Genomic DNA, 24,340 nt, shown 5'->3' with positions numbered 1-24,340 from the left:
CTCACTCATTTACTCTCAAAAAGGTATGACCTTACCAAGACCCCCACCCCCACCCCAAGCTCATTCACCTAGGTCCATGGCTGCTACCTTGGCTTTTTTGTCAAAGGCATCTATTGATGGCAATTGTGCAGCAGCTATATGGTCTGACCTCATACGTTTGTTTCACATTGCAAATTGGGCATCATATCCAGAAGTAGAACCTCCTTTGATTCAGCAGTACTCTGGAATTCCCTTCCGTAAGGGCAGCCCATGGTCAACATAGCTGGGGACCTTGTCCCATAAGTGAAGAAGAATGAAAAGGACATCATCAGATTTATAAGTCAGGTACTCACTACTCCATAACCAGGCATCTGTGTTGCCCAGTCTCATTTTTCCTAAACTCCCTTCCCATCCATCCTCCTTTTCTTCTGGAAGGACCTATTAAACTGTGTTTGGAACCGACAGATGTTCATCGTGTTACCCTGCTGCAGTCATCACACTTGGGTTATCCTGCCGTCAGGCGGTACCGCAGTCGGCCTGAGTTCCAAAGTCTTGGTCCGGCGTCGGTTGCTGTCACTTCTTCCCTGACGTCAGTGCGCCAGGGGTATATAAGAGGCATCCGACGCCATTTTCCCAGTCTTTCTTGCCGCGCGGTGCCCGAAGCAGAAGCAGTTCGCAAGTGCCGGTCAGCTGACACCTGAGATTTTCGAATCGAATTTCAGTCTGAAGTCTTCAATAAAGCTAAGTACCCCGTTGGGGAACATTTTCTTGCCTCAGTCCGATGTTAGAAAAAGTTAACAATTGCATTTCTTGTGGGAAGCAAATACCTCATAAGGACTTCCATTCTTATTGTATTCCTTGCCTAGGCCCAGACCACGACGTCACAGGTTGTCGGATTTGTGCTAGGTTTAATAAACGAACTATCAAATGCCGTTTTGACTTCGCACAACATTACTTTGGTAGGAAATGTAATTATATCATGCCGTCGGAGCAGCTGACGACCAGCATGCATAAAAAACGCAAGGATAAGGACAGCCAGCCTAGGAACAAGCCAGATTCCGAGACCTCTGCTGGGCCTGTCGCCAGCTCTCCGGTTTTCAGTGAGGTGTCTATGCAGCCTCTGACGACCGCAGAATTGGAACCCCAGACAGCTTCGGATTCTCAAGCAGAGTGTACTAGGCCGTCGCAGCCATCTTCATTAGGCCCTTCCAACACCGGAGTAGAAGGAGATCCCGGGGCAGTAGAAACACCTTCGGTTGCAGAAGGTGTCTTCAGACCGACTGCACTCACCATTAAATCTTATGCTAAGCTTAAAACTCCATTAAAACCAAAAAAGACTGTACATCAGTCTCCAGTTCAAGGCCCCATGCCTAAGAAACGGATGCTTAAGATGGCTGAAGATTTGATTACCCTAATCAGGGGTTCCCATCCCCCTCCAGATGAAAGACCAAGACAAGAGGAGGATTATGCTTCCTCTGACCAGGTTTTTATTTCCTCAGATTCTTCTGAGGAACAGGATTACGCTTTTCCCCCCTTATGAAGACTCTATTCCCATAGCATCTTCCCCTGAAGACTACTCCTTTGGGGAAACTTTACATACCATGAGGGAACATTTCCACTGGGAAGGCCAGGACTACTCTGATTCTAAGAAAAGGCTCTGAGAGTTCCTTTTACTACCCCAGCACAGACCACTTGCTATCCCTCCAGTTTTAGACATTGTGGATGATGTTTACTTGGAGTCTAGTCTAAATCCAGACTCTCTACCTCCTGCTCCAGCCCAACCAGACAGATACTGCAGAGTACCTGACACACAAATTCCTTTATAAAAGCCCTGTGGCTGACCCAGAAACAATTTCCCAGGGTCCCAAAGGGGCTAAAGCTTCTATGGCTAAAAATCCTGTGCCCTCTGAAAGGGATTCCAGAGCCCTAGATAGATGGGGAAAGAAGATATACACCTCAGCTACTCTGGCTATGAGAGCATTACATTGTCAGTTTCACATGCTGACATATCAGCAATTCCGAATGTCTCAATTAAAACAAAAAATGAGCACACATTCTGAACAGTCTGAATTCAAGGAAATGGCAGGATCTGTTGCTTGCAGCTGAACAGGTGGGCAAACTTACTTTACAATGTGGATTTGATTCATTGGAAGCTTCCTGTAGAGCAGCTGTTACTGGGTCTGTCATACATAGACATGCTTGGTTAAAAGAACAAACCCTACCCGATCAGGTTAAAGCAAAATTATTGGATGCACCTTTACAGCAGGATGTATTATTTGGTGTCAAAGCAGAAGAGGTCTTAAAGAAAATGGAGGATAAGGCAAAGTCTATGCAGATGGTCAAGGATTTTTTACAGGTACAACCCCCTCGTTTCAGCAGAAACTGGCCAACAAAAAACTGGTCCTTTCCAGCTTCTGACAGATCACAGAGAGGCAAATACAGACGCCCAATGAGCAGAGGTCAGTCACAAGGCCCTTACAAACCTCGCCAATGGGGTACTGCTACCCAGAAAGGAGGAGAAGACAGGCCCCAAGCTAGCAGAAGACAAACACAATGACTCAACCCTCAAACTACCAAGCAAATCTCTCTTGGCAGCTCCCTTGGGAGGAAAATTAGCACTTTTTGCAGACAACTGGCACATCATCACAAAAGACAAATGGGTCCTAAACATTGTCTCACAAGGATACAGATTCTACTTTCATACCTTGCCAAGGATAAAAGGAATGCCAAACCTGCCACCAAATCAATGGGCAGAGGCACAAAAACAAATTACAGCTCTCATGGACGTGAGAGCCATTCATCAGGTACCTACACAGGAGCAAGGACAAGGATTTTACTCAACTCTTTCTAGTCCCCAGAAAGGGCAAATCATGGAGACCCATTCTGGATCTTTCAGTTTTGAACACTTATCTGCAAATACCAAAATTCAAGATGCAAACACTACAGTAGCTTCTTCCCATGCTGGGCAAGAATGCTTGGCTAGTAACGTTGGACCTCAAGGAGGCATACCTGCATGTCCCTATCAGACAAAATTGCAGAAGATACCTCCGCTTCATTGCAGATTCAACTTATCAATTCTCTGCACTGCCCTTTGGCTTATCTACTGCGCCCAGGGTCTTCACAAAATGCCTGGCACCAGTAATTGCATACTGCAGACAAAGAGGAATTCAAATATACCCATACCTGGACGACTGCCTTATTCAAGCAGAAAGCAAGGACATTCTTTTAAAGCATCTGGCATTTGTCAAACGCCTTCTAAGTTGCCTAGGGTACACAGTAAACGAAAAGAAATCAAAACTAGTGCCCTCACAAAACATAATATTCCTGGGTGCCAGCTTGAATACAACGGCCCAGATGGCTTATCTCACACCAGACAAGCAACAGCAGCTGACTCAATACTTCAAAATAATGGCAACAAAGACCCAACTCCTTGCAAGAAAAAATTCTGCAGGCCTTGGAATTCATGGCATCTTGCATACTACTAATACCATTTGCAAAACTGCATATGAGGAAATTACAATGTTACTTGAAAAGCGTATGGACTCAGCACAGCCACAGCTTAGAAACAATGATACCACTCATTCCCTGCCTTCAACAGGAGTTTCTATGGTGGGCACAGGCATGTCACCTCAACAAGGGTCAGCCTTTCACCTTACCCACAGCCAGGCAAACTATGACAACAGATGCATCGGACTATGCCTGGGGAGCACACATGGCAGGACAGTGCATTCAGGGCAAATGGACTACAGATCAAAGACATCTACATATCAGTCAAAAAGAAATGCTAGCAGTACAGAATGCCCTAACAGCCTTCAAGGACCTCTTACACCCAGGACAACTAATAATAAAGATGGACAATACCACAGTAATGTGGTACATAAGCAAGGGGGCACACATTCCTACCCTCTGTGCAGGCAAGCAATGACCTTGTAGAACACAGCACTATCTTACCAAGTTCAACTACAAGCACAATTCCTGCCAGGAAAGAAAAACACATTGGCAGACTACCTAAGCAGAAACATCATGGATCCCCACGAGTGGAAACTAGATCCACAAGTATTTGCAATGATAACTCAAAAATGGGGGCGCCCAGACATAGATCTGTTTGCCAACCCCCAAAACTACCAACTTCAAAAATTTTGCACAAGGACATTCCACCCACAAGCTTGGAAAGTGGACGCCCTCTCATTCAGTTGGAAAACATTAACAGTGTATGCCTTTCCTCCACTGCCTCTTCAAGCAAAGGTACTGCTGAAAGTCAGATTAGAGAGGCCACAAATGACTCATTGCACCAGACTGGCCACGCCAGCACTGGTATCCAATTCTAAGGAACATGGCCCACGGCCCACCATGGATTTTACCACAAATTCCTCACCTGGCGAGACAATCCGATTCTACACAGCCAGCTCAAGACTTTAAACCTGGCTGCATGGCAAATTACCTAAACAACCAGCCAACACCTCTATCCAAAGCTGTTATGGATGTCATTCTGGAGGCCAGGAGGCCCAGCACCAGGAAAACCTATTCAGACAAATGGAAGATTTTGCGCCTGGAACCAGGCTAAAGGCCAAAATCCCCTTGATCCCAACATTCTAAAGATTCTACAATATTTAACTGAGATGTTGCACAAAGGACTTTCCTTTTCATCTATTAAGATCCACGCCTCAGCAATTTCAGCTCATTACAACACGGATCCTCCTTTATTTTTACACCCACTCCTAAGACAGTACCTCAGAGGAGCTAAGAACATAAGACCACCCAGGAGAGCACCAACACGTACTTGGGATCTCAACTTTGTTCTGGAAAAGCTTACACTGCTGCCCTTTGAACCCGCTTTTTCAGCTGATTTAAAATTTCTTTCATGGAAAACTGCCCTGCTACTACCAATAACTTCAGCTAGAAGAGTCTCAGAGCTACAGGCACTAATGGCAGTGGATCATTTCCTCATTTTTCATCAAGACAGAGTTTCTCTATGAACTAACCCTTCCTTTATGCCAAAGGTGGTATCCAGTGTGGTCCTAAACCAAACCATTCATTTGCCCACCTTTTTCCCAAATCCCCAGAACAAAGGCGAAAGACTCCTGCACTCTTTGGACATTCACAGGCAATTACGTTACTACTTGGATAAAACTAAGGCTTTCAGAAAATCTGACCAGCTCTTTGTAGCCTATGCTGCAGGATCACAAGGAAAAGGTATCTCAAAACAGACCATTTCAAAATGGATAGGACATTGCATACGTTTCTGCTACATGCATCATGGGAAACCAGTACCTGCTAACATTAGGTCCCACTCCACCAGGGCTACAGCTACATCAGCAGCCTTTTTCAGGGGAGTGCCAACCAAGGATATTCTGGAAGCTGCAACTTGGAATTCAGTGCACACCTTCCCCAAACACCATCACTTACTCTATAATTCTAAGACTAGAGCTGGTTTTGCCACTGCAGTTTTGCAGGGCCTACTAGCTTCTTCTAACCCTGTTTAACTCCACCACCCATTCTTAGCTTTGGGATTCAACCCAAGTGTGATGACTGCAGCAGGGTAACACGATGAACATAGTACAGTTTTGTACCTACCATAAATGTAGATGTTCGAGTGTTCACCCTGCTGCAGTCCAGGTTACTCTCCCTCCATCCCCTCTGAACTAGCTGGACTTATCTATACCATTCTATCCTATACAACCTCTGTGGTGTATTTGCTTGTGCCTGAAGGTATTGTTTTATTTTTATATGTACATTTTTATATAGCAAAATATATATATTGCCTACCTATTGGGGGCACCTGACATCTGGGGCAAGAAAAACTGAAGAAAATGTCGTTGGATGCCTCTTGTATACCCCTGGCGCACTGACGTCCAGGAAGAAGCGACAGCAACCGACGCCTGACCAAGACTTTGGAACTAGGCCGCCTGCGGGACCGCCTGATGGTAGGATAACCCAAGTGTGATGACTGCAGCAGAATGAACACTCTACATTTATGGTAGGTACAAAACTGTACTTTCCAGGTTTGAGCCGTCCTTTTCTATCTGGCTATATATTTTCTCTTCCATTATGGGACAGTAGAGCAGCAAACTCAATCTGAGGCAGTAGGGATGGCGTAGGGCATTATGGGCAGAGAGGACTCGAGACTGGGATCCAAGCCTGAAGTATGCATCGGAGTCATATCAGAGGATTGGATCTGTAACCCGTAAGTGAGGAAGAATGAAAATGGACAACACAGATGCCTAGTTATGGTGAATACATAACTTATAATTCTAGCGGACAGACTGAGCAGAGCTATTTTACTGCCTCGAGTGGTCTCTTAATCCTTCTGTGGTGGAACAGGTTTTTTTTGTCAGTGAGGCTAGCCATGCGGTAATCACTTCACTTCTGTCCCAACTTTAAATGCAGCAGGTATTTTGCCCTAATCACCCCAGAGGGGGAGGCACAGAGAGATGCTCTGAATCACAGTTGTCCCCCCCCCCCCACACACACACACACACACACACACTGGTGTCCTTTATGCTTACATCCCTATTCCCCTCTATCAAAGTTTCTACAGAAAGCATGTCAGTGGAAGAGATAGGTGATCCTTACTGCTCATTCTGGCTTCGACAAGTGTGGATACCCTTCCTTTAACCTCATCTAATACACCATCTTTGGGTTCTGGATCCCTCTCCAGATGTTCTGTCTAACCTATCTGAACTGCCTCATCCGGGCATACAAGCCCTCAAGCAAAACACATGGTTTCTCCACTTCTTATGATGGCTAGACAGTCCGGGCTTTCTTCCCAAATGGATTCAGCTAGGAAGGTGTACAAGACCAAATGCAAAAGTTTGTCTGTTTGGGCCAATCAGAGGCCCCTGGAACCGTTCTCAGTACCCATTCCAGCTGTCCTAGATTTTCTGGCTTTCATTTTCCATAGCGGGTCGAGTTACTGTCCAATCAAGGTACAGTTCACTGCGATTTCCAATTTTCATATTGGCAAAGACCATTCTTCCTTGGTGTCTCTCTCAGGCTATTTTAAGCTTTCCTGAAAGGTACGTTTCTGCTCAGAATACCTTTCGAAAATCCCACCCCTCCTTGCAATTTGACAATACTTCAGGGCTTGACTCATGGCTAAAGCAGATTTGAAATTCTTGTCATGGAAGACCATTTTTCTAGTCACTATTACATCAGCCAGGCAAGTCGCCTTGCAAAGCCACTTTACCTTATCCATCTTAGAGTTGCTCTTTGCACTAACCCTTCCTTTCTACTAAAGGCAGCATCAGAATCTGCTCTTAGCCAGTCCATTAATTATCCAAATTTCTTTCCAAAATGTTTTAATCAAGGGGAAAATATGCTTCATTTGTTAGATATGCACAGACATCTCCATAAAATAAAAAAATTCAGGAAATCTGATGAGTTTATTTCTGTTTCAAAGGCTAAATTGGACCATTCTGAATAAATTCACTTTAGCTAGGTGGCTCACTGATTTGTATTTCTCATGTTTATAAGGAGAAAGGGTTGATTTTTACAGAGACCACCATAAACTCATTCCTTAAGATCTGTTTCCACTTTCTCTGCCTTGTCAAGAACTTCTATAGATAACATTTGTGTGGCTGCCACTTGGTCCAGTGCCCATACTGTCATTGCTCATTACAAGTTGGATATTTTTTTATAGAGACAAGACAGCATTTGGTTCTGATATACTCTGGAATATCATTCCTTGCAGACCACCATAGATTTTTACCAGCTGGGGACTATGTCCCAATGGTTGAAGAATGGATGAAAATTACAATACTTAGTACAACATTTATTTACTCAACATAATGATGCTTCTGTGTTGTCTGCTTTTGTCCTTCCTCAGTCTTCCTCTCTTCATACCCCCTTCCATTTGTGGAAGATATAATATATATATATATATATATCTCACTTTGTGGGATGACCTTGGAGGTATGCCCTGTGGGACTTTCTGATTAAGCTCCAGATACTATTTTTTTTTATCCTGTTTGTAGAGTATTGCTCGCTGTTTGCAGGTCTACATTTGTTTCTTATGTACTACATCCATAAATTAAGGGGTCAAACTCCATCTGAGGTAATATGAGGTTTGGAGGGATTATGAGAAGTGGCCCAAGTCTAATCTGAAGTCAGATCCAAAACCCAGTGGTTGAGAGAGGACGAAAACAGACAACACAGATGCAATGTTATGGTAAGTACATAACTTTTGTTTATTTCTGGTGGTGGGGTTGGTCAATGTGAGTGAGCGACTGGGAAGAAGACTGATGGGAGGAGACTCCATGGTCAGCAGGTGTGCACGAAAATGTCATGCAAAATAAAAATATATAGGTCATCTATCCCCTCCAGTCTGTTAGCCAGAGTTTTTTTCCTCTGTATAATATGTTGGGGATGTTTAGTGCTTGAAAATCTTCAATACCTTTCATTTTTTTCCATTTCTTTCTCTGATGCTGATCATAAAGTTCCACTGTTTTTCTGTGTTCAGTTTCCACATTGTTTCAGAACAGAAATTTTTTGGCCTGTATGACCTAAGTTTGCAGAAATTCAGAAGGGATTTTGTCCTGGCTGACAATAGCGCAAGTTAACAGAATTTCTGTAGTTCTCAATTGCTGGTTGTCCACCATAGTTTTTCACCTTGAGATTCTGCATTTCTAAGTTCAGGAAAGTATTGCAAGTAATTCTTCAGATGCTAACTCTCTGGAAGAAAGTTTCAGTTTAGCTGGTTTATATGAGTAGCAGGGTTGTTAATCTACAACCTCCACGTGAACAAATTAAGTACTGTCATGTTTTGGCCATTGGAGTGTTTTTTTTTCTGTGCAACTACAAAATGATGTGCCGTATCAAAAACTACAGTCAGTTGTCTTTTTTTTTTTTTTACCAGCTTTTTGAAGTTACAGTTATCAGTAATTGATAAATGTGCAAAGCTGGCAACTTTCACATCTGCTAAGAAGGTAAGAGAGGGAGGATCTGGAATCTTTAAGAACTACTTTGTACACTTAGCAGAAATCCTACTTTTGTCATCTCTTTTGAATTGAACAAAATGTAAGTGGACCACAGATGTATTTTACCAGCTTAAAGTAAGCAGTGATCAGCGTAATTCAGTTAAAGCAAAATACGAGCACTACTTTCATAGATTTAAGAAGACAATGACTCACAACATTGTCAGTGTAATTGGAAGGAAAGAAAAAAAAATGTGTTTATGTATGTATACGTATACACACACACACACATATGTGTATGTACATATTTGTGTTTGTGTGTGTGTGTATATATATATATATATATAGACACACACGCGCGCACACACACGCACATTATGCATACGCACGTCTAGACTGTCTTCTGCCAGTATTCCTCTTGTGATACAAGAACTTAAAATGTAATAATGAACAGCAATTCTTGTGTATTAGCAATGCATAAAATATCAACATATAATGAATGGTGTAGGATGGAGTGTCCTTTACAGTTAACAAAAGAGTGCGAGGAGTTCTGGCAGTTTCACAGGCTATACTTGGTATAATTTAGTCAAAATGGGAGTAAGTGTTCATAAGTAAGTTAGCTGTGGGTAAATCCTGGCACAAACCAAACCTTTGAGTTAGGTTACTTTGTTCATAGGTTCATAGATTCATAGATTAGTACTAGGCTAACTGCCCTTGTGAGCCATTTTAAGCTTAGCCAGTTATCCCTTGTGAGACTCAAACCCAGCGACTTGCGTTTGTAAGACAAGCACTTTAACCATTAGGCCACCCTCCCAACCCCTCTTAAGTAAACCTTGTCAGCAAAGAGGTATAGAAGTGTATTAGTACTTTGTTACTTGCATATTTATGTATTGGTGCTCTCATTCCTTGGGGAAGTAACTATTTGTCGGTCGATAGTTATTACTCTTTCTTTTGGTTGCAGCTAGGAGTACCACATCAAGTCTTTTCCCCAGCCATTTGATTTTGAATGTGGTGATGAAGATGTGGGTTTTGGAACTGAAGGTTGTCCTGACTGAAATCAGTGTTGCAGTATTTTTAACTAATGGGTTGTCATTACTGACGTCAGGCTGGGTTTCCAAATCTTTACCTTCCTAAGATTGTACTTCCAACATGTAACCTTAGTTCGTAAGCGTAGTCTATCTTGCCTCCAGCCCAAAAGCAGGTCATGCATCCATCTGACAGGTTGTCATTTGATCATTGGTACCATTTCTTCGAGTATACAGATAATTTCCCTGTTGGAGATCATTCCTTTGCCTTTCTAATATGTTTTGCCTTATGAGGATTAGATTTCAACTAGGAGGGGGTAAGTGTGAGTGCGTCAGGCAAATCCTATACAGACTGGGATACCCAGTGTATCTTTGCTTTGGAGTGGAACATAACTACAAAACCTGTCCCATTTGCCAATCTTTTGTACCCAAAATATTGTGATTCCTTTGTCATTACTCAACACTTTTTTGGAGACCCAGTGTCTGAAATTCTTGGTGCACCCCAAGATGGCAGATCCTGCTTCCCCAGATGTACTTTCACCAGTTCAGAAAATTCTTAGAAGGCCTAGGCTGGAAACTCAAGTTGGCTCTTTCTGTTTCTAATGTACCCAGTGAGGTTTCAGAACCCACGGTACATCCAATTCCATCTCAGATGCCCTCTACTGAGACCCTGCTGGAGGCCAGTATGGTGTCAGATGACTTTACCACTGAGGAATTCACAGAGGAAAGGCAAGATACAAATTATCTCTGTGGGTCTGGAAGGCATTTCCAGATACTGGTTAGGGAAGAGATCCCAGGTAAACTTATTGAGGTATGTCAGGGATCTGAAACTGCACTTTTGGTTCAGGCGAATGTCACTGCAAAGTAGAGGCATCAAAAAACTAAGCACTCAACTTCTTCCCTTTGTTTTAGGTAGAAGAAATGACTAGACTTTTCTCAGGATTTACTCAATGCCATTTTGACCCTGAAATCTCCTTCCTTTTCTTCCTAAGCCCCTCCAGCACTCCTCAAATGCTTGCTGTGGAGTCAACTTCGTGTGAAGATGAGGAGGCTTCTGATTCTGACCATTCTCTGGGCTACTTTTCTCAAATCCATTCTCCTGACCAGGTCCTTTCTGATGAAGATTCCATTTCTCCTGACTGTCCTGCAGAGGAAGCTTCTTTTGGAGAGACAGCTTTAATCATGATGAAGCATTTTGAGTGGTAGTATAGGCAGATTACAGAGGTTCAGAAAAGATATTACAACCTTTTGGAAATGGGCACCTCAACCCCTTCCCCAGGGTCCTTTCGATCCACTTCTGAGGCCCCTCTCCTACAGCCTGTTGCCCCCAAAAGGCCAGACAGAAAAAAGTTCCGGATTGTCTTAAATTTTTGTTTAAAAAGACCCCTCTGCAAAATTTCTACAAGAACACATCAGGTTGAAGGAGATGAGGGTCTTAATCCAAGTTCTTCGGGTCTTTTCTCCATATCTGGAGACCAGGTCCCCTACTAGTGTTAACAGACAATATATAAGCAAGGAAGAGCTAATTCATGTGATAAATTAAGCAAGCCACTTAAGTCAAAGGTTGGTCTAACAACAAAGAACAACTAAGAAGTAAAGAAAAGTAGCAGCCCAACCAATCACAGCCAATAAAAAGAAAATAAAATTTATTTATAAAAGAACAAGATGAGTGAGCGCTTTCTTGCAATAAATGCACTACGTCAGACCAAGATTACACAGTCAGAACATCCATATAAATAATAAAGGCAAATAACTTAATGAACCAGTTTACGTACCTTAAACACAGGTTTTAAAGGTATACAAGTATTCAGGCCAGGAGCTCTGTATTCTTGTGAACTGATGATCCAGTTCATTTCTGCTGCTTCCACTTTATTCACCATATCCCCACCTCTCAAATTATTAGTAAGCATCTGTAATACTAAAAAAGAACTGTGTGTAATAAAAGCATCCACATGCTTCGCCAAATCATTGTTTAGATTTCTATACCTATCATCTCTAACATGCTCTAGAATACATTTCTTAAGGGGACGGTTAGTTTTGCCAATATAAAAACAAGTGCAGTCATTACAGGTAGCCAAATACACAGTCTTTAGAAGTACAATCCGAATAAAACCTAGAAACAGATTTCCTACCAGTTAATGGTTGTATAAAAATACATCTCTTAGATAGGGTAACCCTTTCTCCTAGAGCTGCTGCTAGCCATTATAGTCTTCTTTAGAAATCTGTAACCTCGGAATATCTGTGAAAACAGTTGCATGGACCTTCATTCTTTTTTTATTCCAGGAACTGCATGTTGGAATCCTTTTCCACAAGTACAGCAGGGCTTGCTAGCTCAGTTACCAGTAGGTCTGTGGTCAAGAAAATCACTGCTTTGGTAGTTTTTTCCTGTTATCAATGCTAGTGTAGCAGTGTGATCTGCATGACAAATGTACAGTTGTATTATAACCCACCATGGCAGTAGATATTTGATTGCAGATATCACTGCTGCAGTTTAACTACCAAACATCATTCCCCTTGTCTTCCTTTTCTTGCGACCCGTAAGGTTTGGGTTTTCCACCTTAGGTTTGCGTTGTTAACGAGTAATCTGGCTTGGAGGCCTGAGGGGAGAGCCTCCACAAGAATGCATTACAATATACAGGCATAGTAGTAATACATTATATCCCTACATCTAATTGTAGAGTATTGACAGTTACTGTACACATTATAGTAAACAGAGGAGTAAAGTACTTTATTCATAAAGCACAATAGACACATATTGTAAGTTGCAGCATAACATAACTGATAGTGTCCATTTCCAGATGTGCAAGTCTCTGTCAGTTTCAGACTGATTTACAGTATTCTTGAGGTGATAGCATATTGAATCAGTAGGTTATCTGTTACTACAAAAGCAAAAAATTATATATGCAGAAAAATATTCTGAGGACATGTAGTGATGTGTATCATACCTCTCAACTGTCCAGATTTTTGCCTTATATTTTTGGTCTGTTCCTCATAAAATTTATGGTTTTATGACAAATTTTTGAAGATTGAAGTCATTAAATAATAGATGAGAATGTTAGATTTCATATCCTTCAGAAAATGCATGACAACACAGTACCTATTATTTAAGCAACTTTTAAGTTTATAAGAGCAAGATTTAAAAGGTGTCCCTGTTTTTGGATCTTTGCCCCCCCCCCCCCCGTGTTATTTTTGGTTTTGTACACATTTCTTGTGCTAAGAGGTTGATATGTATGATGTGTATACATCTGCAATCTTCAAGAATATTATCAGATAAATATTAATATAATGTATAATATTGAATTTTTACAGTTGATTGTAGAGAGGATGAGGTATTAAGCTGCCTTCCCCTCCTTTTTAGACAAGTCACTGTGCAAGACAACACTGTTTCTAGAGGACCCGTCTAATTTTCCATACAAAGTACACTTTGGGGTGATTCAATTCTTTTTTGTGTGAAAGGAGAGAAAAGTGCAACAATTCTCCCCTTTTTACCTAGCATTCCTCCCAAAGTATCCATCATAGTGATGAGACAGGCCTTCTCTGGGGGCATCTGAAGCTCTGAAACTTGGGTCAGGTGGCCACATGTCTGCTAGCAGCTGAATTTCTGTTGGTGATGACTGAGACTGCAGCAGTGAACCCTATAAATATGTAATATAATATAATATAATATATACTGTGTGTGTGTGTGTGTGTGTGTGTGTGTGTGTGTGTGTGTGTGTGTGTGTGTGTGTGTGTGTGTGTGTATGGGTCTACCTCGACCCAACGAAATTGCGTTTCTCCGAAATGTAATTAGGCGATCCCTGTTTCCCGAAACTGCATTTTTTCTAAGATGCATTTTCGTGAAAAATCAACTAAACAAAAAAAAAAAACACCAACATGTATGGAGGGGGCAAGCCCAACTACACCCCCCAACATCCCCGCTACTTATATATTCTCACTCCGAGATCACATTACAGTGGGGAAATGTATACTGTGCCACGATCCAAGCAACAACCTCTGTTGCTGTTCGCCAAGTTGATTTTTCGAGAAACTGCATTTTCGAAAAAATGCAGTTTTGGGAAATAGGGGTTGACTAATTACATTTTGGAGAAACATAATTTTGTTGGGTCAAGGTAGATCCATGTATATGGTAATCTGCAACACACACACACACTCCCTTGTGAGGGTTGCAGATGGATTTGTTGTACACAGGAAAGCTCCTAACATTGTTGGCTTTTTAAGCTCACCTTGCCCATCAGCTAAGGTCGTACACCATTGGCACAAAGACCATCAGTGGTTATTTTGTGAGCAGGGGCATCTAATTGATCTACTTTAGTTGATTTCCACTCTGTCAGCTGTCATTAACATGCTGCCAGTGTGAAATTTGTTTTACTTGCAGTCAGCATCAACTTGAAAAGTATTTATTTATTTTTTTTACAGGGGCAGCCAAGCCCCACTGCCACTCCCTCCCTACACTTAAAACCTCTACCCAACATCCCTGATTTCTAAATGCACTACCTCCAAGGTTGCACCATCCTGGAAAAGACATATTTGGCGATAGTCTATTGCACTCAAGTACACTGAGCATTCAGCTGAGAACAACTGAAACATGAGTCACTTCCTCGTGAATGTGAAAGACTATCCTAAAGGCACAGCTGATTAACTTCAATGGTAGAAGGAAACAGTATGTGGTTGACCACAAATATAATGATCTACTGTTATCATTGCCTTTCTTTTGAGTATAAAATGTTAATGTGTCTCACTGAACTGTACTTAGTGGAGATCTTCTAGATAAGGCTTATTAGTACTCTAAAATCAGAAGAGTTTACATAATGCAGCTGTCCATATCTTGGGATTTGCTGGTAATTTTGTATATAGTAATCTGTTGTATTATTATTGTGATAAAAATTTGTTGCAGGGATTTTAACATTGAAGTGTACGGTCTGTTAGTAATCTGATAACTGATTTGTCTGTTCTTAATTAGGACTGAATTATTTTATTTTATTTTTTTCAGTTTTTTGCCAGTATGGTGACGTATCCATTTGTTTTAGTTTCGAACCTGATGGCTGTCAACAGTTGTGGGTAAGCGTATTATGTGATTGCTTGAGCCTTGACATTCATGGTCCACTAAGAATGTCTGTGACTCTGTGATGCACTTTTCCTTGTAGCCTTTGGCATTGTAAGCCATACAGGAATACACACAAAGCACTTAAGTTTAGCAGTTTATTTTTAAGTTTGAGATTAAGTTCTGTAGATTCAAAATGATACTGTCTGGTTTTGACAGATTGAGGTAATTGTTAATAGCTTGTTAGATAACATTGGGTAGTTTGTACATTTTAAGTTACCACTGTCATCTTGAATTTAAATTATTGTGAAGATAGCCCAGTTTTGATGCATTCCATACAAACTATACAGATGAACAAGACACAGACCTGGAGGAATTGGAAGTGATTCTTTTTAGGAAGACTCTTCTTTAGCATAGGGACTTTCCCTCCAGTAATATTTCTAGCTTCACTCTAGAATAATTGTTCTATTTCTCTAGCATAATTTATTGTCATTGCTTATGTGGTGTAAAACTTTTCTTATTGTTGGGTTGAGTTGTTTTTTATCGTGTCAGATGAGGCCTCTGACCTTAAGAAGTATTTGGCCTGCAACCACAAGATACCACCACAGGACCCCCATTGTTTGCATGTTTATTGTTTAAGGGTAGACACATACAAGGACTGCAAAGTGTGTGCTGCTTTTGGTCCCAGAGCTCTGCAAGGATGAAGGGACAAACTGTTACTAAAGGGCTTTCTTCTCACCCAGGTGGCAAAAAAAAGTCAAAGCTAAGTCGACTAAGACTAAACCAGCAAGAGAGTGGAGAAAAGATATTCTGCGGATAGGGGTTGACTGTGGTTAGGGATACAGTTAATAGGCAAGAAGGGGCTAAATGGAGTTTATTGGTGAAAACTGGCAAAGGAGCCAAGGTATTGGGAGCAAATAACTAGAAAGGGAAAGGTAATAAAATGGGATGAGGCCAAGAATTTATTTGGACTGCAGATTAGAGATTGCCTTCCCTATCGAGGATTGATATCAGAGTATAGGCAAAGGGAAAGAAATGGGGGGTCCTAAATGAAAGACCAACACTAGTAGAGTTTTTTTTTTTTTTATAGAAACTAGAACAGAAGCTGCCATTAAAAAAGGAATAATTAGTAGAGCATGTAAAATATTGCATAATAATTATAAGAATCAGAGAAGATTTAAAAGGATTGGGAAGAGAGATTGGATAAGCAATTCACAAAGAGACACGGGGGGGGGGGGTATGTGTATGTCTCCCAAATATGCAACAAAGTCTAGAAGATTTAGGATCTTTGCCTGGAAGTGTTTACATAGGTATTTTTATACCCAAAGTAGACTCCAGAGAATTTTTCCTCAGGTGGATACCAAATGTTGGAGGTGTGACAGGCAAGAAAGAGGTGGCTGGGAACATATTTTTTGGGATTGTAATAAGCTGGCCAACTTTAGGGATACCCTGCTAACTACTCTGTTGGAGATGCTGAGTGAGTGGATCGGATTGACTGGGGAGATGATTTTTTTGAGCTACGATATAGAATCGGAATTGCCTAGACATAGTAAAGCCTTGCTGAGTCTAATCATGGTGACTGCCAAAAAAGCAATTATTAGAAAATGGAAATCAAAGTCAACTGTGCTAGTAGTGTATATAGTAACAGAGATAAAACAACTGGAATTGGGATCTTTAGAAAAGGGATGGAGCAATCTACATAGAAAAAATGGGACTTGTGAGAGCGCTATATGCAGAGAAGGAACAAGGTTTAAGAAGCAGGATTTGAATGAGCCCTGTAATGCTTTACTGACAACTGAATAGATTATAAGTGGTGTATAACGTATGCAACTACAGTTGTCTCAATTGTGTCTTTGATGTATAATGTTTGCAACTAAAGTGGTGTCCGTGTTTGTTTTTCATTTATGTAAAAGTAAGATTGCCTGTGCCATACATGATAATTTGATAGCTTTTTTCCAATAAACATCTTTATTAAGTCAACTAAGGAGAAGGAAAAGAAGAGGAGAAAATCGAGAGAGAGAGGACAGGGAATCCAAAAAGGGCTGAAAAATCTAAGAAGCTTTGACAGATCCCTTGGAGTAAGGTAGTCCACTCTGAAAACTCAGAAATACTCTGATCCAGAATCCCTTTGGATCTGATTTCTGACCCCTCCTCTTCTTTTCTTACCGGAGCCAGTGACTCCAGGCTACACTCTACATTTTTGCAGGAATGCTGATCTTCTCAAGCACTTTTGGTGATTTCTTATTTCAGTTCCTACCATTGAAAGAGTCTGTCGTAAGTGGATGTTAAGTAGATGATGCAGAAGTTCCCTCAGGCAAGATTCAGCTTAGAATCATCCTGGCACCTACCACTTTGTGGACTCCAGGCTTAGTCCCTACTTCCCTTCTGCTAGTTTCTCCCATTCAGGTCCAAATTTTGGATCCAGGTATTCCTGCAAGGTCATCCTTCTATTCAACTCTGATGCTGGTTTCCCTTAGTCTCTTTAGTCTGACACATTCAGATCTGGACTGATTCACTGGGCTGAATCTTCAGTGCCAAGGCTCAGGGATCAGGATAGACTCCAAAGTTTTTGGATACATCCCTTCCCCTTGGCTCTTCAATGCTCGACAGCTCAGCACTGATGTTCTTCGTGTTTCACTGTTGCAGTCATTACATTTGGGTAATCTGCTGGCAGGTTGCCCTCAGTTGGCCTGAATAGCAAAGTCTTGGGTCCTGCATCAGTTGATGTCTCCTCTTCCATGATGTCAGGTCGTCAGGGGTATAAAACATGCAGCCGATGCCATTTTAATCCGTCTTTCTTGCCGCGTGGTGCCCGAAGCAGAAGCAGTTCGCAAGTGCTGGTTGGCCGACTCCTGAAATTTTCATTTTCGAGTTTCAGAACCGAAGTCTTCAAACTAAAGCTAAGTACTCCATTGGGGAAACTTTTTCTTGCTCCTTACCGATGTCAGTAAAAGTTAGTAATTGCATTACTTGTGGGAAGCAAATACCTCATAAGGATTTTCATTTGTACTGTATTCCTTGCCTAGGCCCTGATCACAACGTGCCTTGCTGTCGGTTTTGTGCTAAATTTAACCAATGCACTATTAAGCGTCAGTATATTTTTGCTTCTAAATATTTTGGTTCAAGATTTAACTACCCTGAAATGTCGTCTGTTAGCAGTCCGACTGCCGGAGTTCACAAAAAACACAAGGGAAAAGACAGAGACAGACGTCGAGGTCCAAAACCGACAACGAAGCTTCTCTTAAGCCAGTCGCCTGTTCGCCAGTACTCAGTGAGGCGCTTTCGCAGCCCCTGTTACCCACTACTTTTGAGTCGCAGGCTTCTACCGAGACCCATTCAGAGTCCGGTATGCCACGAGATTCTGCAAGTATTGAACCCGCGGGATGTCTCTCCCTTGGATGGGTCCGGAGCCGCTGAGCAGGCACCGGCTTCTGAGGGTGTTTTCAGGCCTCAACATTTTTCTATTAAACTGACGCCGTCATCAAAAACAAGGCCCAAACCAACTTCTATGTCTAAAAAAACAACGCATGTGCCACGTGCTCAGGCCCCTATGCCTAAAAAACAAATGATCAAAATGGCTGAGGATTTAATTACCTTAATCAGGGGTTCCCAACCCCCCCCCCAACTAAAATGCCTGGGCAAGGCACTGATTATGAATCTTCATATCAGTTTTCCATTTCTTCTGATTCCTCTTCTGATCAGGAATTTTCTATTCCACCTTATGAGGACTCTGATGCAGAAGAATCCATCCCTTCTGCTTCTCCTGAGGATTACTCTTTTGGAGAGACTTTGCATACTTTAAGGGAACATTTTCACTGGGAGAGTCAGGATTTCTCAGAAACAAAAAAGAGGCTTAGGGATTTTCTTCTTCCTCAGCATAGGCCTTTGGCAAATACTTCCTGTATTAGACATTGTTGATGTGTTCTCAGAATCAAACATGGCTCCTGATTCCCTTCCTCCGGCTCCTAGTAAGCCAGACAGATATTACAGGGTTCCTGACTCCCACAAATTTCTTTTCAAAAATCTTGCTGCTGATCCTAAGACTATTTTTTAGGGTCCCAAGAGCGTTAAGGCTTCTACAGCCAAAAATCCTACCCCTTCTGATTAGAGATTCCAGAGCGCTGGATAGATGGGGAAAGAAGGTTTATACGTCTGCAACCTTGGCAATCGGGGCTTTACACTGCCAGTTTCATGTGCTTAAATATCAACAGCATGTTATGGGCTTACTGAAACAGAAAATGATGTTGATTTCTGATTGTATGGAAAATAGAGTTACAGAATTTATTGCATTCAGCAGAACAGGTTGGAAAGCATACTTTGCAATGTGGTTTTGATTCCTTGCAGGGCCGCCGTAACTGGATCTGTGATAAGAAGGCATGCCTGGCTCAAGGAGCAAAATCTGCCTGATCGTGTTAAAGCTAAATTGTTGGATGCCCCTTTACAGCATGACAGTCTGGTAATAAGGCAGAAGAGGTTTTAAAAAAAATGGAAGACAAAGCTAAATCTATGCAAACTGTAAAAGATTTATTGCAAGTGCAGCCACCCAGGTTCAGTAGGCACTGGCCTACTAAGAATTGGTTCTTTCCTGTGTCCAATAGAGCCACTTGGGGCAAACCCAGGTGCTCAAAAGTCTCCAGATATCAATCACAGGGATCTTACAGGTCAAAGCAATGGGGTGCCTCCACCTCCAAATGTGGAGGTAACAAAGCACAACCCTACAGTAAGCAGTCTCAATGACTTTCCTCTGCCATCGCCAAGCACTTATCTTTTGGCAGCCCCCTTGGGGGGGAAACTAGCACTTCATGCTCAGAGTTGGAAGTTAATTACCCAGGACAAGTGGCTACTAAACATAGTATCCCAGGGGTACAGATTTCATTTCCGCACGTTGCCATTTTCAAACGGATGGCCAGATCTGCCACCAAACCACTAGGCAGACGCCCAGAAACAAGTCATGTCTCTCATGGATATGAGGGCTTTTCATCCAATACCAGAAAAGGAAAAAATGGCAAGGATTTTATTCAAGACTTTTCCTGGTACCCAGAAAAGACGAGTCATGGCGTCCAATTCTGAACTTATCCGTTCTTAAACACGTTCCTGGACATTCCAAAATTCAAAATGCTGATGTTACAACAGCTACTGCCTATGCTAGGCAAGAATGCCTGGTTGGTAACTCGACTTAAGAGGCATACCTGCATATCCCAATAAGGGAATCTTGCAGAAGATACCTCCGCTTTAAAGCAGAGCTTTTTGCATTACCAATTCTCTGCGCTGCCCTTTGGCTTATCTACTGCGCCCAGGATCTTTACAAAGTGCCTGGCACCAGTAATTGCATTTTGCAGACAAAGAAACATTCAAATTTATCCTTATCTGGGCGGTTGTCTCATTCAGGCAGGGGACAAGGACACTCTTCTTCAACATCTGGCATTTGTAAAAAGGCTTCTAGCATGCGTAGGGTACACCATAAATGAAAAGAAATCACAACTGGTACCCTCTCAAATAATTACATTCCTGGGTGCAAGCTTGAATACAACTGCCCAGATGGCTTACCTCACGCCAGACAAACAAATTCAATTGATAACATACTTCAAACAAATGGCAACAAAAACCCAGCTATCTGCAAGACAAATTCTGCAGGCTTTGGGGTTCATGGCATCCTGCATTCTACTAATTCCATATGGGAGACTGCATATGAGGAAACTTCAATGGCATCTAAAAAGCTTATGGAGTCAGCATTGTCACAACTTGGAAACAATGACTCCTCTTATTCCCTGCCTGCAACAGGAGTTTCTCTGGTGGGCAGAGACATGTAACCAAAACAAGGGACGGTCAATTTATTCTACCCCCTGCCACCCAAACCCTAACTACAGACGCATCAGACTATGCTTGGGGGGTACACCTGGCCGGGAGATGCATTCAGGGCACATGGAGCCCAAACCAAATGCATCTACATATCAACCAGAAAGAAATGCTAGCCATTCAGAGTGCTCTGACAGCCTTCAAGGACGTCCTTCATCCAGGACAACTACTGATAAAGACAGACAACACCACAGTTATGTGGTACATAAACAAGCAGGGGTGTACCCACTCCTACCGCCTTTGCAAGACTAGCCATGGTCTTGTGGAACACAGTCTTGACTTCCAAATACATCTTCAAGCTCAATTCCTGCCAGGAAAGCAAAATACTCTGACAGACGACCTAAGCAGAAATCTTATGGACCCGCACGAATGGAAACTGGATCCACAAATCTTCAGCATGTTAACACAAAGATGGGGGAGGCCAGACATAGTTTTTGGGAGAGGCAAATAGATCTCTCATTTGGACAAATTCTGCACAAGGACTCATCATAAAAAAGCTTGGAAAGTGGATGCTCTATCCTTCAGCTGGAAAAACCTATCAGTCTATGCCTTTCCCCCTCTGCCTCTCTCCATGGTCTTACTAAAAGTCAGACAGGAAAAAACAAAAATGATTCTGATTGCTCCGGACTGGCCTCGCTAACACTGGTACCCGCTCCTGAGGAATATGTCGCACCTTCCTCCATGATACTCAAACACCTCACCTATTGTCTCAGCAGAACTATCAAATTCTGCACACTCTGCTCCAAACTCTGAATCTTGCAGCATGGCTAATCAACTAATTTCACCAACCACATCTCTCAGTAAACCTGTGATGGATGTTATTTTGGAGGCCTAGTACTAGAAAATCTTATGCTGATAAATGGAAGAGATTCTGTGCTTGGAACCAAGCACAAGGAATAGACTCAGCAAAGCCCAATATTCCTCAGATTTTGCAATAGCTAACAGAGATGCTTCACAAGGGCCTATCCTTTTCTTCAATAAAAACCCATGCCTTTGCCATCTCGGCTCATTACATCACAGAGCCTCCCCTCTTTTCTCATCCCCTGCTAAAACAGTACCTCAGAAGGGCCAGAAATGTAAGGCCTCCCAGGAGAGCACCAACTCCTGCATGGGACCTTAATTTTGTGTTGGAAAAAACTCCTTCTACCTCCTTTGGAACCATCAGCTACTGCGGATATAAAATTTCTTTCTTGGAAGACCGACTTTCTTTTGGCAGTCACTTCAGCTAGAAGGGTTTCGGAACTACAGGCTCTCATGGCAGTGGAGCCTTTCATTATTTTTTAACCGGACAGGGTGGCCGTCAGGACCAGTCCTTCTTTTATGCCTAAGGAGGTATCCAGTGTGGGTCTAAACCAGACCATTCACCTGCCAACTTTCTTCCCAAATCCGCAGAAGGGGGGAGCGGATTCTGCATTCATTGGATGTACACATACAACAAAGATTCTATTTAAACAGAACAAAATCTCTCAAAGTCCGAGCAACTACTGGTGGCATTTGCTGCAGGATCAGAGGGGAAGGCTGTATCAAAGCAGACTATTTCTAAATGGATAAGCCATTGCATTCGTTTCTGCTGCTTGCACCATGATAACCCTGTGCCCAAGGGGATCAGATTTCATTCCACCGGGGCTGCCTCTACTTCAGCAGCTTTCCTCACAGGGGGTCCCCTACCAGAGACATTCTAGAAGCTGCTACTTGGAGCTCAGTTCATACGTTCACAAAGCTTTACCATTTACCTCTTTTCTAAATCCAGGGCAGGCTTTGTCACTGCAGTTATGCAAGGCTTTATAGCTGCTCCTAATGCTGTTTAGTTCCATCCTCCCATCCATAGCTTTGGGATTCTACCCAAATGTAATGACTGCAACAGTCAAACACGAAGAACATAGTGTATTCACTGTTGCAGTCCAGATTACCCACCCACCAGCCCCCTTTCTATACCCTTTCTTTCCTTCACTATACTCAAAAGCCTTTGTGGTGTATTTGCTTTTAGTTGATTTCTAAAGTGCATTTATATATTTATAGTGATATATATATATATATATATATATAATTTTTTTTTTTTTTTGCTCCCTATTTGGGGGGCACCTGACATCTCGGGCAAGAAAAACTGATTAAAATGGCGTCGGCTGCGTGTTTTATACCCCTGACGTCATGGAAGAGGAGACAGCAACCGACACAGGACCCAAGACTTCGTTATTCAGGCCGACTGAGGGCAACCTGCCAGCAGATTACCCAAATGTAATGACTGCAACAGTGAATACACTCGAACATCTACATTTATGTTAAGTGTACACAACTGTACTTTGTATGCCTAAGAGCTGGACCGAGTGGGAGTGGAGGGCATCTCTCCAGTCCCTCTTTCAGATCAGAAGAGCACTTTCTCAGACCTGATTGAGTCCTTTGCATTCATGGCTTTTGAGTGGGTTCTTTCAAAGTCAAAAGAAGGTGTGTCTGCCACTGTGTTCCATCCTGACTTTTGGTGTAACCAGTTCCAGAATCCACTCATCCATATGAACAAGGACAGTTAGCCTCCTTCAGCCTTGGGGATTCTCGCCTAACAAATTCCCCATCTGTTTCTGAGCCCAGTCCAGAAGACCTTATGGGAGAGATGCTGAGGAAACACATGTGCAGGAGAATACACTTAGACTCAACATCAGAGTCTTATCACTTAGAAACAGATTTCGATGTGGGGGAGGGTTTAGAGGATGTCTCTCTTGGAGACATTTTAGAACTGATGAAGCAACAAAGGGGTTGGTCTTCTGAAGTGCCCTGTTCTGAGAAATCTGTATTACTTGAGGCATTCAGGGCTAGCTCTTCTACGTCCTGGGTGGTGCTGCCCGCTGATGAACTTATAGACCTCATTTCTCATCTGGCATGGAAAGAACCTGCTGTTGTGGAGGCAATACCATGAAAACCTACTAAGATTTTAGTAGCTCTCAGAACCAAGACACAGATCCCTAGAGGATGCTGTGGTTGTTGCTCTGACTATGAAGAAGGAAATATCGGAGGAAAACATGTCTCTCCATCTCTTGAGTGTGTAGGGCTTCAGACAAATTTGGGAAATTGACATAAACTTCTCTGACTTTCTCGTTTAGAAAGTTGAACTGTCTTGTTCATGTGACACATTTTCAGAAGGACATGATCATGATGAAGGAGCTTACCAAGTTCCTGTCGGGTAACTTAACCTACATACATCCAGAAGTCCATTGGCGTCTGTTGTCTACCCAACAGCATATGTCTAATGTATCCATGCATCTACTTTCTAATACAGCTAATGGTACAGCTGGGGTGGCAGGCAAGAGCATTGCTGTCCTGATACACCTGGATGTGCCTGTGTCACTTTGTGGAGGGTTTTAAGATGTCCTTCATGAATGCCCTTTTTGATGGTTCAACTCTTTTCAGACTGAAGGTGAGGAAAATGCTCACCAAGAGCAAGTAGGAAGGCAAGGCGATGTCTGTTGTCAGAATCTACTTTTCCACCCCACAAAGGATCTTTTCCAGGAACCAGAAGGGGGTGAGCTGTGCTTTCA

General features: G+C 42.3%; 1 protein-coding gene across 1 annotated transcript in view; it reads left to right on the top strand.

Annotated features, from left to right (window-relative positions):
• Nucleotides 1–24,340, top strand: part of MTCH2 (mitochondrial carrier 2) — a 1,452,460-nt gene that overhangs the window by 1,238,485 nt on the left and 189,635 nt on the right. The window contains exon 11 of the mRNA XM_044059351.1: nucleotides 14,907–14,974. Within this exon, the coding sequence (XP_043915286.1) occupies nucleotides 14,907–14,974 (68 nt within the window). The remainder of the gene's footprint in view (nucleotides 1–14,906; nucleotides 14,975–24,340) is intronic.

The sequence above is a fragment of the Protopterus annectens genome, chromosome 17.part0, assembly GCF_019279795.1.
Source record: "Protopterus annectens isolate FY-2018-M chromosome 17.part0, PAN1.0, whole genome shotgun sequence".
NCBI lineage: Eukaryota > Metazoa > Chordata > Ceratodontiformes > Protopteridae > Protopterus > Protopterus annectens.
The sequence above is the reverse complement of the archived record's forward strand: the minus strand, read 5'-3'. Positions and strand labels throughout refer to the sequence as shown.